This window comes from Rhinolophus ferrumequinum, chromosome 23 (assembly GCF_004115265.2).
Source record: "Rhinolophus ferrumequinum isolate MPI-CBG mRhiFer1 chromosome 23, mRhiFer1_v1.p, whole genome shotgun sequence".
Classification (NCBI taxonomy): Eukaryota; Metazoa; Chordata; class Mammalia; order Chiroptera; family Rhinolophidae; genus Rhinolophus; species Rhinolophus ferrumequinum.
In genome coordinates, this window is record NC_046306.1 from 8,853,600 (window position 1) to 8,878,806 (window position 25,207).

At 38.6% G+C, this 25,207-nt stretch overlaps 1 protein-coding gene across 5 annotated transcripts in view; it reads left to right on the top strand.

Moving 5' to 3' along the window:
• The window catches only part of ADNP (activity dependent neuroprotector homeobox), a 31,594-nt gene that overhangs the window by 303 nt on the left and 6,084 nt on the right, over positions 1-25,207 (top strand). Inside the window, exons 2-4 of one of the 5 annotated variants that reach the window (XM_033094708.1) lie at positions 1,861-2,034; positions 20,496-20,608; positions 22,384-22,476. In XM_033094708.1, the coding sequence (XP_032950599.1) occupies positions 20,501-20,608; positions 22,384-22,476 (201 nt within the window). In that variant the 5' untranslated portion in view covers positions 1,861-2,034; positions 20,496-20,500. Of the gene's footprint in view, positions 1-1,860; positions 2,035-3,017; positions 3,036-8,680; positions 8,725-8,903; positions 8,923-20,495; positions 20,609-22,383; positions 22,477-25,207 lie in introns of those variants that run through there. The other 4 variants (XM_033094710.1, XM_033094711.1, XM_033094707.1 and 1 more) reach the window with 4 other exon arrangements.

Below are 25,207 nucleotides of genomic sequence, written 5' to 3' on the forward strand. Positions count from 1 at the left end.
TGACGGACCGCCCGCTCCGCGCGGACCGCTACCCGGCTCTGCTCCGGGGGCCAGGCGCCTCCTCCTGCAGCCCGACCCCCGTTCCCCGCCCCGAGAGCCCGCGGAGGCCACCAGCCAGCCTGGCCACCGGAGCTTTTGCCGCTAATGGCATCTCCCTGCACCCCGCCCCCAGCAAGAACCGAGCTTCTCCCATCCCTGGAACTCATCCTTTCCTCCCGCCCCCCTCAACGAGTCCCCCACGCACACCCCCAGTGCCTGCGACGAGCCTCCTGCCTGGTCTACCCACCCTTAGCTGGGGGGGAGGGGGACAGAATGGGGGGCGGGGAGCATGCATGGCTCGGAGTGAAAGTCTTTACCTCTCCCGTGCAATCTTTCCTCCCCAACATGCCAGCTCCCCTCCTATCCTGACCACGGAGTCCACCACCACCCTCTTCACTCAGTCGCAGCTGCCTGGTCAGCACGACCTCTTAGAATCATTGTGCACCCCAACTTTGCAATAAGATGGTAGAAAATGGAAATCCAGAACGCTGCGAGAAGATTTTTTTTTAATGCAATGAATGGGGAGTACTTCTTTGAGCACCCTTTTATTCACCTCTTCTTTCCTCTGGGCTGCCTGCCTGCCTTCCCCTCCCCACCCCCAACCTGGATGTCTGTCTGCTGGAAAAGGCGCGATTGCTTCTCTTCCTCTTCTGCCCAACACCAGGCGCTAAGGTCTAATATCCTTTTTAGCCACACACATACCCACACTAAGTCTTCTTGATGTTCTTGCATTCACCATTTTCTCTGGACAGTTCTTGCCATAACCCCATTTCTCAGACAAAGGCTTAGGAGGGAAAAAGAACCAAACTGTTTCCTGTGCTTGCCATTTTAATGCTGTCCATCCACACACACCCAATTCCTATTCCTGATGCTTCTCGTGCCAGTGCCTTGAACCTTCAAAATGAAAAAAAAAGAAATCTCCTGGGTAGCTTGATACAGTTTCTTTATAAATCTGCATTGTTGCTTCTGGTTTATGGCCATGAAGAAAATACCAGCCCCCACCCAAAATGCACCGCAGCCAAGTCGGCTAAAGGCGATGAGTGTTGGAGTCAGTAGGGGGCGCATTCCCTGCACTGGGTAAGGCTGCAGAGGGGGGAAGGGCCCCAGAGCTAGAACAGGATGTGCTTCACAGCGCCTTCTACAGACCATGGGAAAATGGGCCCAGCAAGACACGTTCTGCACTCTTGGTGAGCTGACAGCAGCAACATGGCGAAGGATTAAATGAGTCAAGAGCAGTGATTTTTATATCTTTAAAAGAATCCAACCTACACTTCAGAAGTTCTGTCTTTTTACTTTTTCCAAACTGTTGACTCCAGACAATCCACATTTGTTCTTCACGAATCACCTTGGCACATCCTTGGTACACAGATTTCCCCTTCTGGAATTCTTCCACCCTTAAACTTTGAATGTTTCACCATATCTTCCCAAGGTCAGATGGTAAAGGGGAAAGTTTAAAGCCTGAGTTTGGGGTATTGCCGATTACCTCCCTTCTTCATGGCCCAAATCTTTCCAACTCTTGGAGAGTTAACTATTCTTGAGGGATGCTAGTGGGGTAGTAATTTTCATAAGCCTGTAGATGGGTGTCATGATTTGCAAAGCCTTGTTGGTAAACATCAAGCCCATGTTGAGTTCTTCATTGTCAAACTCAACAGAGTTTATTGTAAAATTTTGTTTCCTTCCAACTTTGGACTTGTACTTACCACTCATTGTCTCAGTAGCCAACCACCTTTGCAAAAGTGTTGACACTGGTCTTCTGTGAGCACCCACCTTCTTAGGGTGTGTTGATTTCTATAGATTTTACTCCTCTTGTTATTTCCATAGGTGTGAGATGCACAATGCGAAACCTAGGCCCCAGCTTTTGCACCATGATGCACAGGGTTGTACTTTTTGTACTGAACTGATAGGTGGCCTAGTGGTTATGCCCTGTACTACCATTTTGAGGATCTGGACTCCGTTCCTGCTTTGCTCTTTGGACCACATTGTCAATTCACACCGGTGGGTATATTCATTTTGGAGGGTGGGAACTGCAGCAACAGGGAAGCCAGAGATTTCCTCCTTGGTCACCACCAAAGCCAACACTTCCAAAATTTCAGCCTAGCCACATTCCTCAAGGAACCGGTTAGAGCTGGTTGCAGTTGTGGGTTCTGAACAGAGAAATGACTTATGGCTTAAGAGAGAAACTTTAAGTTGCTAATATTGTTTTAATAATTTCCATTCTGCACTCTTGTATATAAACTATGTTAAGTTTTCTATTGTGTTATTTTGATGATCTAATCGCAAGAGTTGTTAAGATTCTAAAATACCTTAAAGATTCTCTGATCAGAACAGGCTTTTCCATGAACATGTACTTGCTACCAAAGATTGACAGTGGTTGTTAATACTCAAGGATATTTTTAAGACTTTGTTACAAGTATTTTATGTAGATATATCAAGATCAATTTATGGGAAAATGAATGGATGTATATTTTGAGAATGGGTGTATTTTTTGATACATAGTTAACCAGTTAGTGCTTAAGGGAGACTTTTCATTGGACATTTGCTATCAAGTAACATTTTGGTGAGTGAACAGGAGGCAGTTTGGTTCAGGTATTCCATTAGAGACTTAACTATATTGCTTTTGCAATTATTTAATAATTGCAAGAATCGTATATTAAATGCTTGTTTGTAATTTTAAATACTTAGTATTTGTTAAACATATGATTTTGACCTGTATTTGGTCTTTGATGTACAGTTACATGAGTTTTTAAATGAGTAATTTGAAGACAATTTCTTGTTTGAGATGAAGTTTCTGAAGATTCTTTTGTTTGTTTAGCAAATTATACATAAGATACAGTGTTAACTGATGTCCATAGTGGTAATAGCCATTTTCCCCCTACAGGAAAAGTTGCTGTGAGCTCTTAGGAAAGCATGTATTCTACAGTTTCAAAGGTTTCCTGGTTTTGACACTCAAAAACAAAAAAAAGGTGAAACAATTGGGCTTGAAGGCTGGAATTTAGGTAAATTGTGAGGGGTTCGTTAAAGTATAGTAAAAAGCCTCAGTTAACTAGATGGTGGGGTATGGGTATCCTGCTTAATTGAACTTTAAGTAGAAATTCCTTCATCTTGGTTCTTGTTGACAGTTTCTTAAGACTATCTTACTAGAGGTGCTCTACGTTGAACTAGCTAAATCTTTTGTTTGGGTTCTTATAGTCTCTATACAGAAAATGTTGGCAGTTGGCCTCGCCCTACCTATCTGGAAGTCATTGGTTTTAAACATACCCACTGTGAATTTGTTATGCTTAAATTTTCTCTTTTTTCCCTTAAACCAGAGTGCAGGAAAAGTTGTAATACTATTTATGTTAAAATTAACCATCAGCATGTTGAACAGATTACGTTACTCTTATTTTGATGCCCCAATCTCAAGAGTTGATAAGCTTCTAAAAACTTTATGAAGTTTCTCTGATCAGAACCGGCCTTTCCATGAACGTGTGCTTGCTACCAAATAACCAACCAGTAGGGTTTTATCAAGTAAAATAGCTTTTGATTTTCATTATAACATACATGCATGTATTATTTATATTTGATTACTAAAAGCATCATTATATAAGATACACTATGAGTTAAATTGTTGCTTTCCTTGTAACTATTTATAAATTTTGAAAAATGTTAAAAATAATTCTTAGTATTTTGAAATTTTAAATACTCAGCAGTCTGTATTTAAGATGTGCACATGTTGGCTACACATTTAATTGACAATTAGTTTAATAAGGAAGATAGAGCTGTTCTGTTATAAAAGAGCAAATAAGGATGAATAGAGAAGAGATAAAATCTTCAGAATTTAAGTGTATTTTTCTTTTGAGAAACACGAAAGAATTGCATAAATTGTAATAGATCTTGACAGATTAATTCCATTAATCAGGGTCTGTATGTATATACACATAAAATACATTCTGCGTTTTTAGAGTTGGAAATGTAAGTGCAGAGGAAACCATCAGGATTTAACATAAATTTTTTTTAAATAATCTGTTTAAATCTTAGTAAAATAAACTTTTAAAAATGCTGTGGAAGTATTTAAAAATTGATGTTTTTATTTGATAAGATTAGAAGCTAATTTGTAGTTTACACCAAGATGCCCAGTACTATTGCATTATAAGCTACTTGTTCATCCTCGACTTCCACAGGACTTTCACTTTAAAACAAGGTCAGAAACTCTGTTATGTCTTCCAGAAGATAAAATACTTTCCATGAGAGTGTAACTTTCACTTACTTGCCTAAAGAGACATGAAGATTACGAAAAATATTGCTCCCCTATGTGAATAATTTAATTATAGTTAGATTCACAGAGCTTGATGTGTTGTTATTGGCATCATATAAACTTAGTTTTTCGTCCTTTAGTTTTGTAAGAGCTTGAGATATTGAATCTGAAGCAAATGCCGTATTTTACTGATGTGCATCGCTGTCAGTTGCACATTTTATGTTGTTTGTTTGGAAACTTGGCATTTGAAACTGTTATGAACCAAAGCCCGACACTAATTAACTGAATTGTTATTTTGAATGCAAAAGCTGTTTCTTGTTTACACATCGGCACTTTCCACCTTGATTGTTGAGACACTTTATAAAAGAAACCATCCATGTTTTGTCCAGCATGAGTGGCCGTAGTTCCTCTGTGACTTCATGGTTTTTTATTGCCTGTTTGCCTGATCCTGTTACTTAGAAAGTGGTAGGAAGGATGATGGTGCTCCCTCAGTCTCTCCGTGTCTTCGTACTCCTTACACCTCAGCTTTGTACATGACCTATATACCTTTGATATCTGCCAGGTTAGGGGTCAGCTTCAATGAGATCCATATTCTGCTTCACTGGGAGAAGGCTCCCCTCACATGTTACCAGGCTTCTCAAATTGGGACAGCGTATATATCGACTTGATTTTATATATATATATATATATACACACACACACACACACACACACACACAGTCACAGATAAAATGTGAGCGAACCATGTAAAATGCCAGTTTTGATTGGGAGTGCACATTTTTATTCTATTAGTGTAAAATGCAAAATTCTTTGCAATCTTTCTGTTCCGGGTTCCTTCATCTCCACATGTGTGTTCACTGCTCTTTGCCTTTAGTTGTTCTTTGAGATGCACTCATAAGCTGCCTTGGTTTTACTGATCCCTAGCATTGTTCTAAGACGACAGTGAGAGAAATCCTAAAATCTTAAGAATTTCAGCAGTGTTCCAGAAATAAACGTTTGGAAATTAAGAGGAGGGCATAAAAGATTTTTGATAAGAGTTCGCACAGGGAAGACTGCCCTGAACATACATTGCAGTTTAAGATTTAACTCAAAAAACATGCACATAATCTATAAGAGACTCACCCTTTGTTTGACCCGCCCTTAGAATTGAAAATAAATCCCTACATGTCCTAATTCCCTCTCCAGTAAGGGTGTGTAGATTTGTAATTGAGTCACTCAGCTTTGGGTTGTGTTTCTGTGACGTTTCTCAGATGACTCGGTTGGTCCCTTTAATGAAGATGAGCTGTCAGTGTGCACGGCCCCTTGTTGGCCTTTATGGTGTTATAAACTACTACTGCCGGCTTGCCCGTTTTGTTTTCCAAGTATCTTATAAACCATTCTCAATTCTCTCAGGACTGTCCCTGTTTCACAAGTAGGGAAATGAAGGCACTACCACATGCAATGATGAAGTGAGCCCGGGAATATGTCTGGGCTGGTTCCCAGGCCTGTGCTTGGAACACAGGCGTTTATAATGCTCCTGTGAGCTGTTTGATTAATGAGGGCTCAGATGAATAGTTCATAACTTCATAGTGATGTTTTGTGCTTGTATGTCAGCTAACACCCAAGGATCCCTGATGGGCTCCACAGTTAAAGGAGCGAGCTAGCCATACCCCCAGCAAGACAGTATAGATGAAAATTGTGTTGGTGGCCGTGAGTTGAAGTAGCATATGTCTGGTTTGAAGTTACTTGTATAAGGATCAAAAAAGAAAATTTTTATAGGGTCCCTTGCTTTTCCTAGTATTTTAGTTAGGGCAGCCTTGTTCTTTCTCCCCTGTGAGCAGTTATTTTTGCTTAGACAGATAATTGCTGGCTTTTGCCCTTCTGCCATTTCTGCCATTCTGAGTGCTTTATACTCCATGTAAGAGCTTGTATAAACCTGTGCTTCCCTTGAAAACCTGTAAAGCTTTCCTTTTCTGGTGAAAGCTGGTAACAATTGAGAGCCTGTATGAGTGGTCTTTTTTGAAACCTGGTGTATCTAAAGAAACTTCTGTCTAGTGGAAATATGGCAGAATTTGTTAGATTTTTAAATTAGAGTTGTCAGTTTAAGTCAACAGTTAGAATTCTTGCTCTTTTGAAAGAGATGAACTGAGACTGGGAGTGTCCTAAACACAGGGAGTGCTCAGTTCTTGTTCAATCAAGATCAAGATAGACTTAAAAACCAGAAAAATAAAAATAAAACTTCTCTGCAGAAAATGTAGCCATCAAGTGTCAAAACCTGCTGTAAGAATAATATTTTTGCTACAAAGAATAAATGCTTTGGCTAGCTAAGCCTTGACTCTAGGAAATGATTTAGGAAAAACTTAAGAAGATGATTTAAATGTTTTTTATTTTTCAAGAATGATGAATAAAATAATTTCTCGTTATGGGAAAATTATTTCTGAGTAGTTTTGCTAGAGTGTAGAAAACTTTTTAAGGGATTGAAAATAATCTACCTTTGTCTTATGCCATTTAGATGCAAAGACCCAGCAACATGTTTCTGAAATGATTCCAGAGGACTCCTAGGCCCACTTGTGAATTAATTTCCCTTTTTCTCGTTTCTCTTAAGCCAGGTTTTCCACCTGTATTGACAGCAAGCCTTTCTGAGCCTGTGGCATTCTTATGTAGGCAGCAGAGTGCTGAAGTCACTCCCCATGACACGGCCCTGCCTTGCAGGAATGCCTCTTTCAAAAGGAGTAAATTGGGAAATGCTCCCCATCTCGCACTCCCTAAAGCTAGATTGCGATGTTAGAGATATTCTCAGTCTTTTTTTCTTTATAAGCAGTGAAGTGTCTTTCCCCCTTTCAAATAAAATTTTATGTGAACTCTAGTAGATAACATCGATTAAGGGTTAGGGGGCCACACCTCTGGTTGCAGTTGCTTAGCTTTCATCTTTTCCATCAGGCATCATCTCCATCCGTATATGTATCTTACAGTCTCTCAGCACTCTCAAGTATATCCTGAAAACCATTGGTTCCCTTGGTGTTCTAGAAATGCTGATATTGACAGCTAGGATTCTTGTCTGAAATCTCAAAGTAACAGGATAAGCAGCAACATAATAGCATTTTCCAGTTGTAGGCACTAATCTTTTAGTCTGAAAGTCTTAAAAAAGGAATGACCCACATTTTTTTTAAAATAAATATGAAGAATCTAGATCATACCTTTGTTTCTACATCACTGTAAGTCACCTCAGTTTATTTTGGGTATTTGCAGATGTTCTATTGCATAAGCATTTTAAGTGCCACAGCGCCTGTAAAGTTAAGAATATGCTTACTGTATCTAACGTGAATGGTTCACACAAATGTATAAAAATCCTCTATGTATATATGTACGTTTGCACATTATAATGTGTACAGGAGCAAGTATATGGCAAACACATCTGATTCTCAGGAATAATAGTTCATGCTTTTAAAAGATTATACCCTGGTGTGAACTCATAATTTTCGAAGTGATTATTCCAGTACCTGATCTAGTTTAAGCTATTAGATTGGTGCAAAAGTAATTGAGGTTTTAAAGGTTAAAATAATTGCAAAAACCGCAATTACTTTTGTACCAACCCGATAATAATGGTAACTGCTTTTAAGCATTAACTGGCATCATCTCATCTAATCCTTTTGACATTTAAACAATAGTGTCCTTTTGGTTGTACAATAAAGAAACAGATCTCCAGAGGTTAAGTAACGTTTTTAGGGTCACAAAGATAGTAAGTGGCCGAGAGAGTATTTGAACACAGAGCTGCCCCGCTCTGGGGCTGTATTCTTGGTCACTACGTCATACTATCTTTCCAACAGAGGAAAGCTTTACTGTGATATGTCACCTTCTTGTTATAGAAGTTTGAAGTGAGGTCAACATTTTTACCTCATGGGTCAAATTTTTACCTCAAAGGTCAGCTAAATTTTTGTCCATGGACACAATATAATCTTATTTGGAAACACAAATTTTGATGCAGTCTGTAGGCATCACCCTTGAACCTTTTTTCTCTTTCCTTTTGCTATCACTTCAGTATCTTATACCTAAGGCTCTGGTGATTTTGCATACCTTTCAGACTGAGTAGGGCTGAAAAATGTGTGTAATCTTTTTCTGTACTGCTAGGTACTCTAGAATCACTTAACTTTTACAAAACTAAAAAATAGTTGAACTTCTCATTAAAGTAACCCCAGCTGGAGTAACTCTATTCAGTTAAGGCAGAGTTAATTGGGTCCTTTGATACTGACAATGATAAACAGGGTCCTCAGATAATGTCGTTTCATTCACTGTTGTTTCTGATGAGATGCCGAACGAACTTAACTCTTGTTTATATCAGTTAGCCTATGGTAACATTGGTTTCTTTATACGTCGTTTCACTGCAGTTCCAAGAACCTATCAACGATGACTTTAAGTGAGGACTTTCTGCGTCCCACTGTTCCTGGCCTCTTGGAGTGGAGCAGATTTGCCAGGAAAGTGAACTCTCTGCTAAGATTTTTTTTTTTTTTTTTTTTTTTTTTTACAGACAACAGTTTGGGGGCCATTAATATATTACATTGAGTCACTATTTAATGTTGTCCAAAATGGTTTGGAAATTTGTGAAGGCCTTCAAAGTTGTTCAAAGAAATCTAAACAGATGCTTAATATTCGTAGTTCTGGCAAAGAGACCCATGAGTAACAAATGCCTCTAATTTTGAACCCACACTACCCTGCTGATAAAATTGCAGGCAAACCTTATCTGGTTCCATATTCACTATTATTGCCTTCAATTTTCCAGTAGCCACATTTTTCAATTTTTTAATTTATTTTTAATTGTAGAATATACATAACAATATCGGTTTAACCACTTTTTAAGTGTACAGTTTTGTGACATTAAATACACTCACACTGTTGTGCAACCTTTATCACATCCATCTCCAGAACTTTTTTCGTCTTGCAAAACTGAAACTGTACCCGTTAAACAATAACCCCCTTTCTCCCCTCCCCTCAGCCCTTGCCAACTACCCTTCTTTCTGTCTCTGTGAATTTCACTGCTTTTAGTGTCTCATGAGTGGAATCATACAGTATTTGTCCTTTTGTGACTAGCTTCTTTTCATTTAGCATACGTTTTGGAAACATCTGTTTCTAGTAACCACATTTTAAAAAACAAAAAGTGAAATTTAATATTTTAATCCAGTTATATCCACAGTATTGGCATTTTAACATGTCAGTATTTTTGAAGAGGTATTTATGAGATACTTGGTTTTTTTAATACTAGACCTTGGAAATCCTGAGTATATTTTATACTTAAAAGCATATCTCAAATGGGCAAAGGACTCGAAAAGACATCTCTCCAAAGATGATATACTAAAATGGCCAATAAACATAGGAAAAGATATTCAACATCACAAAGCATTAGGGAAACGCAAATCAAAACTACAATGAAATACTACCTCACGCCCACTAAGATAGCTACCATTAAAAAAAGTGTGTGTTGTGAAGCTGTGGAAAAATTGGAATCCTTGTGCACTGTTGATGGAATGTAAATGGCAGAACTGCTATGGAAACAGTTATCATGTGATATGACAACAGGGTCTAGAAGACTCTTGTACAGCCATGTTCATGGCAGTATTATTCATTGTAGCTAATAGGTGGAAGCCACCCAGGTGTCCATGGATAAGCAGGTGAATGGATAAACTAAATATGCAGACATGGTTTAGAATATTAATCAGCCTTTAAAAGGAAGGAAATTCTGACATACGAACGTCTGACAATTAAGTTCGCAGACTTGTTGGACCGATGTTGCTAACTTTTTTTGATATCAGGGATTTTGATATGAATTTGTACCAACTGGACAGTTAACCAAGTTGACTATTTGGAAGTGCTTTAAAGGCTGCGATAAACTTAGACGACCTGAATTTTTCACCAGCAATTCATGGCATTTGCGTGACGACAGTGCACCAGCTACACGACACTGTCTGTGAGGGAGTTTTAGCCAGTAAACAAATAACTATTGGAACACCGTCCGTACTCACGTGATCTAGCCCCCAATGACTTCTTTCTTTACCCAAAGATAAAGGAATTATTGAAAGGAAGACATTTTGATGACATGCAGGACATCAAGGGTAATACGACGATAGCTCTGATGGCCATTCCAGAACAAGAGTTCCAAAATTGCTTTGAAGGGTGGACTAGGCACTGGCATCGGTGCATAGCTTCCCAAGGGGTGTACTTTGAAGGTGACCATAGTGATATTCAGCAATGAGGTATGTAGCACTTGTTCTAGGATGAGTTCGCGAACATAATTATCTATGCTATAATATGGATAAACTTTGGGGACGTTATGCTAAATAAGCCAGTCACAGAAAGACAAATACATTATGATTTCACTTATAAGAAGTACTTAGAGTAGTCAAAATCATAGGATAGAATGGTGGTTGCCCAGCGCAGAAGGGGAGGGAGAAATGGGGAATTATTGTTTAATGGGTGTAGCGTTTCAGTGTAAAAGCTGAGAAGAGTTCTGGCAGTGGATAGTAGTGATGGTAGCACAATATGACTAATACTGAACTGTACATTTAAAAATGGTTTGGTAAATTTTGTTAAGTGTATATTACCACAATATAAATAAAATTATTTTTAAGCATATCTCAGTTCGGACTACCACATTTTAAGGTTAATAGCCTTACTGGCAAACACAGTTCTTAAAATAAAAATGTATAAAACTTTCAAGCAACTTTGGTGTTCTTCCTACATGTATTAACAGTGAAATACATAGATTCTGTTTATTTTAAAAGAAAAACAAATTGTAGGTGCATAAAAATCTGGAAGGATTACCCCAGTGTTAACTATCTTTACATAAAATTATTTTATGTTTTTGCCTTACTTATATTTTGTAATGTTACACTAGACCCAATTGCTTTTTTTTTTTCTTTGGTAATAGCTTTACTGAGAGAATTCATATACCATACAATTCACCTATTTAAAGTGTACAATTAAATGTTTTTAGATATTCAGTGTTGTGCATCTATCACCAGAATCACTTACAGAATATTTTTATCACCCCGCAGAACCCAGTAGCAGTCACCCTCTATTTTCCGCTCTAAATTCTGTAGCCCTAGGCAACTTGAATCTCCTTTGTCTCTGTAAGTTTGCCTTTTCTGGGCATTTCATGTAAATGGAATCATACAATAAGTGGCCTTTGGTGATTGACTTCTTTCACTTAGCATAATGTTTTCAAGGTTCATCCATGTTGGAGCATGTATCAATATGTCATTCTTTTTTATGGCTGAGTAATATTCCATTGTATGGATAACACCACGTTTTATTTATCCATTTATCAGTTGATGAAGATTTGGGTTGTTCCTCCTTGGGTGTTGTGAATACTGCTGAGAACATTCATGTACAAATTTTTGTGTGGACCTATGTTTTCATTTTCCAATTGCCTATGTAACAAAAATGAAAGGAATTTTATTTGGGAAAAGGATCTGATTCAAAGCTGACTAACCTCCTGCCTACCCTTGCCCTCCAGAAAAAGAAAAAAGATCACCAAAGCCTCTGCTTTCCCAATTTTCATAACATGCTTTGAGTATTGATAATGGGAAGATGATAAAGGAGAGACATATAGCATACCTGTTTTTTGAAAACCTGTTGTTTTATGTAAGGATACCAAGGTTGTGGATTTCATTTTGCAAGATACTACCATTACAATTTGGATAGAAAGATAAGTTTCAGATATGACTAGTGAATGTTGGCATCCATGGTGATTTCACGGAAGAGGACTTTAGAGCAAGTGGTCTCGGAGCTGAGTTGTTGCAGTTCTCTGGGTGGAATAGGGCTGTCTGACCTGAGATGAGTGTGTATTCTTAGTCTCTATATCACCACTTGAGCTGGTTTGGCTGGACTTTTTTAAGGTCACTTCAACCTGGGGTGTTGACGTTCTGGCACTTTTGGGTGTATGTATGTAACATGCTATGGTTTGCTTTTAATTACTGTCAGACCACAGCTTCATCTTTGGGTAATGGGGGGAGTAGTGCATCCTAGATCTGGAGATGACCTTGAGACCCAGCTTTGTCCTTGACAAGCTGATCATCCTTGGACCAGTTGCTTCACCTCAGTTGCTAATCTGTAAAATAAGAGTTTAGAATAGGTAACCCATGGGTTCTTTGAGTATTCAGAGTACTGCTTTTTCATAAAATTGCAGTTGGTGTTATGATTTGGAATGTGAATCTCAATTTCTTGTCTTTCCTAAGGACTGTACTGGATATTCTTTTTCATTTTGGAATGAGAATGCTCATGCCCCTTCAATTGAGGGGCATTAAAAACTGTTGATAGTTATTTCATCAAAGAGATTGACAAACTGGAGCCCATCCATTGGTGATTGGCTTATGCGAGAACAAGGAATTGTGAAAACATTGAGCGTGGTTTACTTGGAGAAGGGGGAACACTTGGGCAGGAAGGAGGAGATACCTTAAAAACTTGAAAGGCTGGCTACATGATTCAACTTCTATAGCTGAGCTGAGAGTTGTGGGCAGGTTACAAAATGTAAATAGTAAACTTGTGAACTGAGCTGTGGGGTTTCTGTAAATTCCCTCACTTGAGGTGACCAGGCAAAGAGATAGTCTCTTAGAGCAGGGTTGTTTGTGCAAGGGATTCATTCACACGTTTATAGAAAGTGGCCCAAAGTATTCCTATGGCCAAATGTTTCTGTACAGGATGCTGTATTTAGATAAATATACTCACTTTGCCTTCGTAAATAGTCTACCTACCAGAGAACTCGCTATGAAAATTACACAGAATTTAATAATTGATTTGGTTAAAAACTTGAAGAAAATCAAAGGGTTTTTTCTTTTCCTGAAGTGGAGGCAATTTTGTTTTCGACACTTAATGAACTGGGTTTCTTTTGTTATCGAGCAGGATAGTAAAAGTCAATGCAGTTAGTAGTTAAGAAGAAAACAGAAATAGGTTACGTTTCCTGCCTGCTTGTCTTCATTAACAGTGTTCCGGTGATTCTTCTAAGCAATATACGCGATGTTCACATGTAGCTTTTGGTATGTCTTCACTTGGCAAAGTACTTTCTCCTTCCAATCCTCCTGGGCTTTCCTAATGTCCCCTTTTTTAGCCTCAACACTGCTGCACATTTTCTGGTAAGATTGAGAGAGGAGACTAAACTCTTTTCTTACCTCTGTCATGCTGCACAGTTTTATCTGCTAATCCAGAAAGGAATTCTATGCCTGTAGATAATCAGACAATTACTTGTTCTGTAGTATTTGGGACTGAGGAAGAGAGCGGCAGAAGAAGACAGAGCTGCCTTTTTATGAGGAGCTTCTGGCATATGGAAGGTCTTTTACCCGAATTTATAGGAAATTGAAAGATCAGCCGCTTCTGTTCAAGACCGTGTTTTAGAAAAAGATTGAGTAGGATTGCTTCCAGACTGAATGTGGGTTCTGGGCTCTCCATGTGCTCACTTGTTGGAGGGTGTTCCAGCATGGCTTTACAAATATATAAACCTTTTTATAACTGGTTTAATTTAAAAGTAGGACTTAGTGACACGCTTAAAAGCAAATAAGACGTCTGTTTTCACTACTTCAGATTTCAGGAAAGATAAGCGTTATTGGTTATAAAAAGAGAACAGTGTTTTACTATCACCACAGTTTTACTCTGAGTGATATTGACAGGTATGAAATCTGTCGCTGAGGAGATAGGAGGGAAAGAGACTGCATAAATATGGGAGTGGTGGTTTCGTTCTGCCTAGTTTTTATCTTATGGGTCCGAAATGTTCCACAGAGACATCACAAAATCAGTTTTTTAAAAAGTACCATCATGGATAACAGTAAGTAACTGATGCTTTGATTCTCTTCATGAGAATCTTCTTAAAATGCCTAGCTTTTTAGAAAACAACATAACTTAACATTTTTTTAGTTAGGTTGGTAGTTTAAAGAAACTTCAAATATCTGACTCTTAAACCTCCAGTCTAGGTTATAAAATTTTTTATGTAAATACTTATATCAGCATTAATTGGAGGACAGTTGATGCTTGAACAACATGGGTTTGAACTGCGCAGGTCCACTATACAGAGATTTTTTTTTTTAATAAATACGTACAGTATTGTAAATGTTTTTCTTAGGATTTTCTTAATATTTTCTCTCACTTTATTATAAGAATACAGTATATAATACATAGAACACATAGGATACATAGAATATATGTGTTAATCAACTATGTTATCTAGTAAGACTACTGGTTAACAGGCTATTAGTTAAGTTTGGGGGGAGTCAAAAGTTATACTTTGATTTTTCAACTGCACAGGGCGTCAGTGCCCCTAACCCCCTCATTGTTCGAAGGTCAGCTACCTATACTTTGTTTTAGTATCAAAGATCTGAATTTCTTAAATATTAATTTGGGTTGATCAGGTTACCAAAACTGAAATTGTTTATATTGTAGTTACTTTAATATCTTCCTAATTTTTATTAACTTAGAAAACACAGCAGCCATTTTCTTCACTAGTAATGGCATCATTTCTAGCCTTTGCTTTTTTTCTCCATCCCGGTAAAGGATATTCCCAGAGAGACTATATTTATCTTTACAGCTTTAATGCAGAAATATTTAAAAGACAACATCAAAGTATAAACTATGTTCTAATCCTTATGCTTACTGTGGGCTTCTTATAACCATATTCTGATCAGACTAATTTTATTTAGGGGAGATTTTCACTAAACTGTTGGAATTCTGCCATACCTATCCAACTTCCTATTTTGGTTGATTGCCCACTAGGTCCAGGTTTTGTTTCAGTAGACTGCCACCTTGGCATAAGTCTGTATTATGAGCTTAGTTTAAACAAGTAACTATTTCAAGGAGATGTTTGAGGGTAGAGAATTTTTTCTTCCTTTAGTCATTTAAATCTGAGCCTCTTCACTTTTATCTGTTTTATATTTCGACTAAGTTTTCTTTAAAAACAAGAGTCTCACCTCTGGGTGGTGGGGCAGGGTTGAAAACCACTGGTTTAAGCAGCTTATGTTTAGGTGTCACCAGGAAGGAGTGTAACCATCCTTGTGTAGCTCTTTGTACATTGTCAGAAACTTGGGTTTGCATTCACTAATGTAACAACTGATACATTAGTTGTCACTCTGGTATATGTTCAGATTTCAGTTCCCAAATATTAGAAAGTAGCAGTTATACCAGCAGGTGATGGAAACTAGGACACATGATCATATTTACTTTGTATTTCCTGGCATGTTAAATTGACACATTCTTATTAGGAACTTGGGAAATACCATATAAGAATGCATATTAAAAGTATGAAGAATTATATAGTGGAAAATGTCATGCTAGATCCACACTTGCAGTAGCTTAAAACATTATCTAGAGAGGTTTGATTTGGAAGCTTTTTTTTTTTTTCTCTCCTGGGTTGATTATCGGTGCCTGGTCAAAGGTTTAAGGTTGGGTTTTATTTTGTTTTGGGTTTTTTTTTGTTTTGTTTTGCTTTCTGATGGCACAGAGACAGATGCTTTTCTGCTTTTTTTCTACCCCTAAAAACAGGGACTAAATGATGTCACCTTTGATTGGTGGCTTTGCAGAGGGACTACCATATAAAGACAAGCCCCGCTGACTCGTGGTGTGTTGGGTCCTGCAGACCTTGCCTTGAGCCTGCTAAAGTAGCATTGCAGTCTGTTGGGTTTCCCTCCATCTTCCTGACCCAAAAGATTCTGAGTACACCTGACTAGATCCAAGCCTTTTGGCAGAGCTGGGTGTTGTTCATAAATGATTATAATTATGTTTCTCAGTTAATGACTTCTTTGCTTCAGTTAAGTCCGCAGTTACTGATGTTGTATCATCTTCCTTCCCCCAATACAGATTCAGCCTACAGATACTTCCTCATGAGACAGGCGCTCTCCGCCTTTATGCTAACCCTCTCGGTACTTGGAGTAAAGGAGTATTTTTGCTTTTGGTATTTGGAGGGGAAAGAGGTGCATGTATTTGATCAGTCTTATGTGTATATATTTGTATGGTTTTAAATCATCTGTAGCCTAGGGCTACAGGTCTTAGATTTTTGTTTTGGTCACCTGACTCTTGCTTTCTTAAGAAAGCATGTGATTAGGAGTTTGGCCCAGGATTAGTAAAACTTCAATGTTTTGGCCCCAATCAGTAGTGTGAGTATAATTTGCAAAGATTGATAGGAAAAAGGAGTGTGGCTGAATCATTCAACAATAAATTTAAATCATTCTGAAAAAGTAATTGTTTAAGTCTAGTTCATCAGGTCTTATATGCTTACCAAAAGTTACTTATCTTCAATTGTTAATTAAACACTTGCAAATGTTAAACTGTTATTAATGGGCTGTTGAGCTTTCCCCAAATTCTTTTAGCATTTAGAAAGTGTTTGACTCTTTCCATGTAGTGTTTTGTTTTTGATTAATGAAACCAGGGGCCAAAGCATCTTCCAGAATAACTGTATTTTCCTGTCAAACTCCTATTCTTCCTACTAGACCCAGTTCACAAGTATAATTATTTTGCATGAAATTCTCCATCTTCCCTCTTACTCACTTTGTCTTCTATGTCCCACTATAGGTCTGACTTTAGGTTACAAGTGACATGAACCAAAGCCTAAGCAAAAATGATTGTATGTGTTTTCGTGTTGCTGAAAATTCACAGGTGGGCATGGAGGCTCTTTCTGGCACAAGGTGCAGCTGGATTGAGGACCTTAAGCAGTGTCAATAGGACTCTCCTTCCCTCTGCTTTCTCCATGTAGTAGCAGGTCCTGACTCTGCTTTTCAGCATCACTGGCAGCCCTGTTTGAATCACGTGTCCAGCTCTGTACTAATCAGTGTCTACAGAGATAGAATACTCTAATTGGCCTACCTGAGTCATGTACACTCTGCTCTAATGGACGAAGGGCCTCCTAACTGACTGCACATCAGTAGCGGCAGGAGTGGGTCCAAGAGAAGTTGGGCAGGCAAAACAAACACGTATGTTCTTTCCTCCAGGGACCTCGTGCCGACTGTGTGCTCTAGATCCCATCCCCTAGAATTGGTGGAGGGTTGAACGGGAAGAACTCTGTCCTGTTCATCTCTATTCTAGTACATTGACTGGCAAAGTGCAGGTGCTCTGAGAATGATTGGGAAACAGATGAACAATGGTACTGTTCTGTTAAAGTGGATATTTTCCCTTATTTATGCCATGAGCTGAGAGATTACGGTTTGGCTGAAGGGAGCGCTCCTTGGTGTTGGAGTAATGGTGCTGCCCTTGCGAAAAATAGCCATCCTGATAGCCAAAGCTACTCAAGAGGAAGGACTAGCCACTTGGGGACAACTAATGATTGTGAATATTCTGTTTTTAGCTCTCTTTCTATTCAAAAGTAAGGAAACTGGCAATTGATTTCCTATTTGCTCTGTTCTACCCTTTAGTTACTGAAGGTATGGGCCCTTTGTCTAGATTTCTAATTCAAAGGGTTTTTAAGGAGTGGGGAGGAGGCTGGGGTAGTTCTTGCAAAGGTATTTAAATAAGAATCAAATAGATAACATTAATAAACCCTGGAGCCAGCAGTTAATTTGAAGTTGTTTCTTAACAGCAAGCAGGGAGTTCTTTTTCTTATCACCCATAATAAGTCTAACGTTGACTGATAGTTTGTTGGAGGCTTCCTTTCAAGGAACCTTTGGCCTGTTACTACCATAGAAAAAGCTCAAGAGAGAAACACAAGAAATGGTGACAGTAGCCCTTTCTGGGAAGGGGAACTGCTGTGGCTGTAGAATAGGAGTAAGAGGGAGCTTTCCTTGCTTATATTCCTGTACTGTGTGCCTGTTTTATATACTGAGAAAATTGTTTAAAGAAAAAAAATTCTTTGTAAATGCTTTTGAGGTTGGTAACACATACTACGAATGGGTTATTCCCGCTCTAGATGAACACAATATTGGAAAAGGCCTCCATCAGCAAATACATAGAGAAGAGGACACCTCCATCTGGGAAAAGGGGCAGATGAGAGAATTCCCAAGGTGGTTAGGAACGTCGTGAAGACAATTACAATCTTAGACTGTTCTACTTCTTTCGGTGTAAACTTGAACTTTGGTTCCTCCTAGTTGCTAATCATAGAACAAAGAACCGTTTTTTTATACAGCATTTTCCAATAAGCAGTGTCACTATTTTATTTGTTAGCCTTTTAAATTCAGCCTAAATAAGTAAACTTGAGATTTACTCTATGGCAGAAATGTCACTTTTTATATTATAAACTAAGTTTCTTGTCACGAAGCTCCCTTACGAGCATACTCACTTTTTCAGAACTGTGGATGGATAAATTGTATGCCTACTGTGCACTGAGGTGCTTCCTTTGGAGGTCTTCAAACAACTTTGCTGGTTAGCCGTGGGTAGGCACTTAGAATGCCTGGTATTTTCCATAGGAAAATTGGTTTTCCTTTATCCTGAGCTGCAGTTTGACTTCCTTGGATGTTTTCTATATAGACTGGTGGCTTTGATGGTGGCCAGGTACCCAAATCTTTGTGTATTTGTTTTGCTGAGATGTTGGGCTGCTTATCCAGGATACAGGGAAAATCAGTAATGGTTGCCTTCTGGGCACATCTCTGCTCTGCAGTGAAGCAGGATTAACTTGAGAAGTTCCAAAAGAACTGGATTTTGGCCCCCAGAGAGTTTATGAAATGAATGGAGAAACAAGATGTCTCTTCTCAGGCTTGGGTGTCCGTGGCATCCATTTTGATGCCTGGTCTCTTCACTTAATGACCTGGTTTGTGGAGCTGTTTTATTGAACGACTGATTAAAAAAAATTTCTGGTTTAAAATTGTTAATCTTTTTGATGGTTTAAAACAATTTAGCAGTCAAATTTCCATAGGGAATAATAAATTTGGTCTTGAATGCACATCAATTTGTATCAGAAATGACTTCTAAGTCTGCTATTAGCTAAATGTTACACAGGTTACTGGATGGCAGAGAGTATAGAGGACACTGTCCATAGTCACGTTTCATAGCCAGCAGGAGTTCCGCCTTGAAGACGAAAAGGCTGATAAGTGTTTCTCAGTGAAATACATTTCTCTTTTGGCCTCAGTTACACTTTGGTTCTTCATATAGAATATTTTGAGACGTCTAAGTTCTGGTAACATCTGGATTCAGAATTTCTAGGAGTTAGTGTCTGTTTTGGTAGGCTTCACCCTTTTTTTCTTTCCGTTTTACATAGTTAATGTTGACTTTTGGCTTAGAATAATAAATGAGGTAATGTGACATCTTTCTACTTTTGGATTGACTTTTTGATTGTGGTTTATAAATGATAGGGTATTAAAGAGTAACAGCCCTTATTTATTAGAAAAGCAGATTTGCATGTATTAAATTTTAATTCCTGATGCTTTTGTTTTTGCCTTTGCTTTTGGTTTTTAGAACTACTTTATATTCTGTAAAATTTAGATTATTAAATTGATGATAAATTGTTACCATACTTTATAAGAAACATTTATGCTCTTACTGGAAGCCATATGAATTCTCAACCACCCAAGTTTTACTAATTTTATTTTCTCAACCTTTGTTTTTAAGGAACTTGGGGAAAGTGAATCTAAATTTCTTCTTTGGTATATTAGGTCATTTAAATAATCTTTCAATTCCTTCACACACATACATTTTTTCATTTTTAAAAGGATCCCCAAAATCTATAATAGTTACCATTGTTTGCCCTGGTGCTGAGTGCCCAGCTTTCTTTCCCCTTCTCAGCATTCATTCCATGACTATAAGTGAATGCTTTTGCCCAGGTATGGTGCTGGCTGAGGGGCAAATTACACAACCATTAGTGTCTTAGTTTGAGTAGTATACAGACACTTTGAAGAATGTTTAAGAATACCATAGCAATGTGCAGGAGAGTTCCCAGACAACAAAAGCTGCTTTTCCCTGGCACTCAAAATTCTGTGGTTAATGATGTTGAAGTGGTGAGCATTTTCTATTTTCAGAGGTTTGAAATCACAAGGAGAAAAGCACTCACACCTGATTTTAAAATAATCTGTTGGTATTATTAACCTAATTCTTAACTTTAAAAGTTCATCAAAAATTTAATCAGAATTGTGCCAGATTAGATTCATAGCCAATCTATAACATAAAATGTCCTGTTAAAAATAGAAAAGATCGGAGAGTACTTATTTTGCCTACCTGCTTTAAGTATTCAGAACATGCTAGATACTCACCTTTTTTGTGAGGTTGGGCCAGGGTTTTTGATCCATCAGTGGAATTAGTAAATATTACAAGTTGTACATGTTTTGACTTGACTTAAAATTTTTTTTTCCAATAGAAACTATGTTCCAACTTCCTGTCAACAATCTTGGCAGTTTAAGAAAAGCCCGGAAAACTGTGAAAAAAATACTTAGTGACATTGGGTTGGAATACTGTAAAGAACACATAGAAGTAAGTAGCATGTCATTTTTTTAATTTTAACATAACTCAGCTTTTGATTCGTTACTTTGTGTCAGTGGCTAGGATGGTTAATTCTTAGGCGTGATTCTTAATTTTGACCACAGCATTAGCTTCGCCAGAGCTTTCTGAATTAGCCTGACTTGTTCCCATCTCCCTAAAACGGGCTTTTTCATCTTTGCATCCTGAAGCAAAAGCAGTTACCATTGAGGACATACTCATATCAGACATTTTACTAGATACTTTAAAATTATCTCTAAATCCAAATCCTTAAAACAACACCTGGGGGTGGGGGGTGCATAGGAATTCTTATCTCCACTTCACAGATTAAGAAAATAGGTCTACCTAACAACTAAGTACGTGGCAGGCAGGGTCTGTCTGGGGGACTCCAGAGCCTGTTCTCATTCTGACACACCTGAATGTTCTGGTTGACCTTCTGATTGCTGAGGCCTGGTGGTTTGGGTGCTTGTTTTGTCTCTTTCCTTAGGATTTGAGCATTTGTTGGCCCTTTTGACCCATCATAGGTTATTATCTCCCCCTTGTATAACAGTTTGGACTTTACAAACTGTTTCTCTAGCCTTTGTATTCTATGAGCTGGGTAATAGCCCTGTGGGGTTGCCAGTGCGTTGGTCTCCTCCTTTTTTAGGTCTCATTGCTCCAGGTCTTATGGTTAGTTGATCAAAGCCTCTGATTGAAAAGAAATGTTTAGAACTGTTTTCCCCACTAGCCTTTTAGTTCCAGCTGGTCAGGGACCATAACTACCTTGCCCATCTGTATGCCCAGCACAGGGTGGGCACATATAGGCACTTAGTAAACGGTTGGATGGAATTGAAAGTTAAAAAGCAATTTCCTCATTCAACAGGTTTTCTGTTCCTTATTACCACTAATAATAGTCTGGGGGTTTATCATGTAGACTGAAGCTTCTCAAACGTGGGCTTCTCTCTTATGCTGTCCCTAGTGTGGAAGTTCACTCCACTCCCTCTCCAGCCCCTCAGGTTCAGGTAGCTCTGCCTGATGAAACAGTCCATTCACACTGCACTCAGTGGGGCAGTCGTCTCAAGGATAAATAATGCAAATGATGAGGTACTTTTTCTATCCTGTATTTGATTTGTTCCTCCCATTATTATACCCATTACATGTCCTGGAATTTACATGTACTTGATTTTCCCACACTGAACTGTGAACCTTTTAGGAGCAAGGGGAATTATACCCTAAGACTTTGTATCTTCCTAGCCTGGGGGGAAGCAGGCCATTAAATTTTTATATGAGTATAAATTTAACATAATACTGTTTCTTTGAATAGTTTTCTTCCTTTTGGGGTTCAGAAGTCCTGTGTTTTCTTCCCAGTCCGATCCCCTGCCCCACCCCCAATTTTATTTATTGCACAAAACCGGAATATCACGTGTGTAGTGCTGTAAGTGAACATTACAGGCCATTCTAATACTACAACTGAAGCATTACAATACTCTAATGAAGGGTACTTTGGTGTTAGTATGTGGCTAAATTTTTTATTGAATTAGAACCGTCAGCGTTTTCCTTGGAAAGCTGTCTAACCACTAGGGGAATGTTTGGTCAATGCAAAATGTTCAGGGCGACTTCCATATGCCTTTTTGTATTTCCTCAGAGCCTTACGGCTCCTAATTTAGTTCTTGGTGGGGTTGGTTTTCCAGTGCATCACTCTAACCCTAGTTAAGAGATAGGATATATATGTAAGGTTGGGTAGAGTTGATACCACTATGTTTTTGTAAACTTCTTTCACTGTTTTCTAGGATTTTAAACAGTTTGAACCTAATGACTTTTATTTGAAAAACACTACATGGGAGGATGTAGGACTGTGGGACCCTTCACTTACAAAAAACCAGGTAAGTGGCACAGGAGGCTTCCCCAAATGGCAGCATCCCTGGTATACTCCCTTCTCAGCTCTATCTAGGCCTTTCATACTGATGGATTGTTGGTAGGCAACAACCTAAAGTGAAAAATGTCAAAATGAATTAGTCTTGCGCCGCATGATGTTTTCGTCAATAACGGAACTGAATGTACAGTGGTGGTCCTATACGATTACAATGGAGCTGAAAAATTCCTGTTGCCCAGTGACGTTGAAGCTGTTGGTAAGGTAGTAGCGTAACATTTTCCTCATGTTTGTGGTGATGCTGGTGTAAACAAACCTGCGCTGCCAGGGGTGTAAAACTACAGCACGTACAGTTACATACAGTAATATTTGATAATGATAATAAACAACTGTTACTGGTTTGTATGTTTACTATACTTTTTATTATTTGAGTGTGTGCTTTCTACTTACATAAAAAGTTTTCTGTAAAACAGTCTGCTGTATTACACCAGCAGCAGCCTCATACATCTGTTTACAGCGTCTCTTGCTTGCATCATTTTCTCTTGTGCTTGATTTAATCTTGTGTTGTTTTGTTCATCGTGGCCCCTTAGTATACAAAATCCACTGCTAATGTTTACAGTAAGAGGCCACATTAAGTGATTGACCTGGAAACAAAATTAAGAGTGATTAAGGACTACGAAGGTGAAAAATCAGTGATGTTTATTGCTCGGCAGTCAGGCATGTCCCACTCCACCATAGCTACAATCTTAAAGAACAAAGTGACTGAAGCTGTTAAAGCACATATTCTGCTTCATTGAAGTCAACGAGACTAACAAAATTTCGAGAAGGGCCTACCTCAGACATGGAGAACCTTCTAATGACCTGGATTGAAGACCTCACAGCACCATGACGATCATGGCCAAAGCAAAATGTTTGTGATGTTGAAAGAAAAGACTTGACCCAACTACAATGTTGAATTTACTGGTAGCTCTGGGTGGCTTAAAGGATTCAAGAATAAAGTGAGTGGTAAGTCTGCAAGTGCTGGTGTGAAGGCAGCTGAAGAATTTTTGGAATCTCTAGATAAGCTGATTGTGGAGGGAAATTACTTGCCAGAGCAAATATTCTATATGGATGAAACCTCCCTATTCTGGAAACAGATGCCTGAAAGGACTTTCATCCATAAGGAGGCCAAATCAGTGCCAGGTTTCAAGACTTCTAAGGACAGGATAAACAGTGTTGTTTGAGGGCAGTGTTGCAGCCCACAACGTGAAACCCTTTGTGGTCTGGCACAGCAAGCACCCCAGGTCTCCAAGCATAAACACTGCCAGTATACTACAAGAGCAGTGAGAAGTCATGGAGGCCCCAGCTCCTCTTCCAAGATGCCCTCCTGAATTGTTACACCAGCGAAATGGAGAAGTATTGTTTGGAGAATAACATACCTTTCAAGATTTTGCTTATTGTTGGTAATTCTCCTGGACATCCTCCTTTTATTGGGGATCTTCATTCCAATAACAAAGTGGTGTTTTTGCCTCCAGTCACCACCTACCTCTTTGATCCAACCAATGGGTCAAGGAGTTATAACAGCTTTTAAGGCCTACTGCCTGAGGAAGGCCTTTGCCCAGGCTGTTCCTGCATCTGAGGAAGACATTGACCCAATTCTGGAAGGATTATAATATCTATGACTGCATAAGAAACTTGCCTGGGCTTGGGGTGATGTCAGCCCAAGGAATGTATGAAAGCATCTAGAAGAACACACTCAAAAGGTTCATCCATAACTTCAAACGATTTGCCAAGGATGAAGAGGTCGCAAAAATTCAACATGGTGTGGTTGAGGTGACAGCTTTAATCTGGGTCTGGATAAGGATCACATTCAGGAGCTTCTAGAAGTGATTCCTGAGGAGTTGTTAGAACTGGAACAGGAAAACATAGCTGAAGAAAAGGCAAGAAAAAAGGAAACTGCAGGAGAAGAAAAAGAACCCCCAAGAAAATTCACAGTGAATGATTTGGAAGAAGCTTTTGCAGACCTCTGCGCACTCCATAAAAAGTTTGAAAATGTGGACCCAGACACCGAAAGGTTCTCAGTAGTAGAGAGGAATATTCATGGTGGCATTATCTGCTTAGAAGCAAATCTGTAATGAAAAAAAAAACAAACCAAGTTTCTGAAAAGAGAAACACCTTCTCAAGAAGAGCCTCAGGGCAGGTCTTTCAGAGGGTGTTCAGAAAAAGGCTTTATCACCATAGGCGATGACAGCTCTGTCATGTTATTGCCCCTGAAGACCTTCCATGGGACGAGATGAAGGTGAAAGACACTGATATTGATGATGATACTGACCCTGTGTGTGTCTTCGTGTTTAACAAAACAGTTTTAAAAGTTAAAAAAATTCAATAGAAAAAAGCTTATAGAATTAAGGATATGAAGAAAAAAATTTGTATGGCTACACAATGTGTTTTAAGCTAAGTGTTAATACAAAAAGTTAAAGTTTATAAAGTAAAAGGCTACAATAAGCTAAGGTTAATTTATTGAAGAAAATATTTTATAAATGTAGTGTAACCTGGGTGTACAGTGTTTAAAAGTCTACAGTAGCATAAAGGAATGTCCCTGGCCTTCACACTCACTCACCTCTCATTCACTGACTCACCCAGAGAACTTCCAGTCCTGCCAGCTCCGTTCATGGTAAGTGCTCTCTATAGGTGTGCCTTTTTTTTTTTTATCTCCTATACCATATTTTTACTGTACCTTTTCTGTGTTTGGGTATGTTTAGATA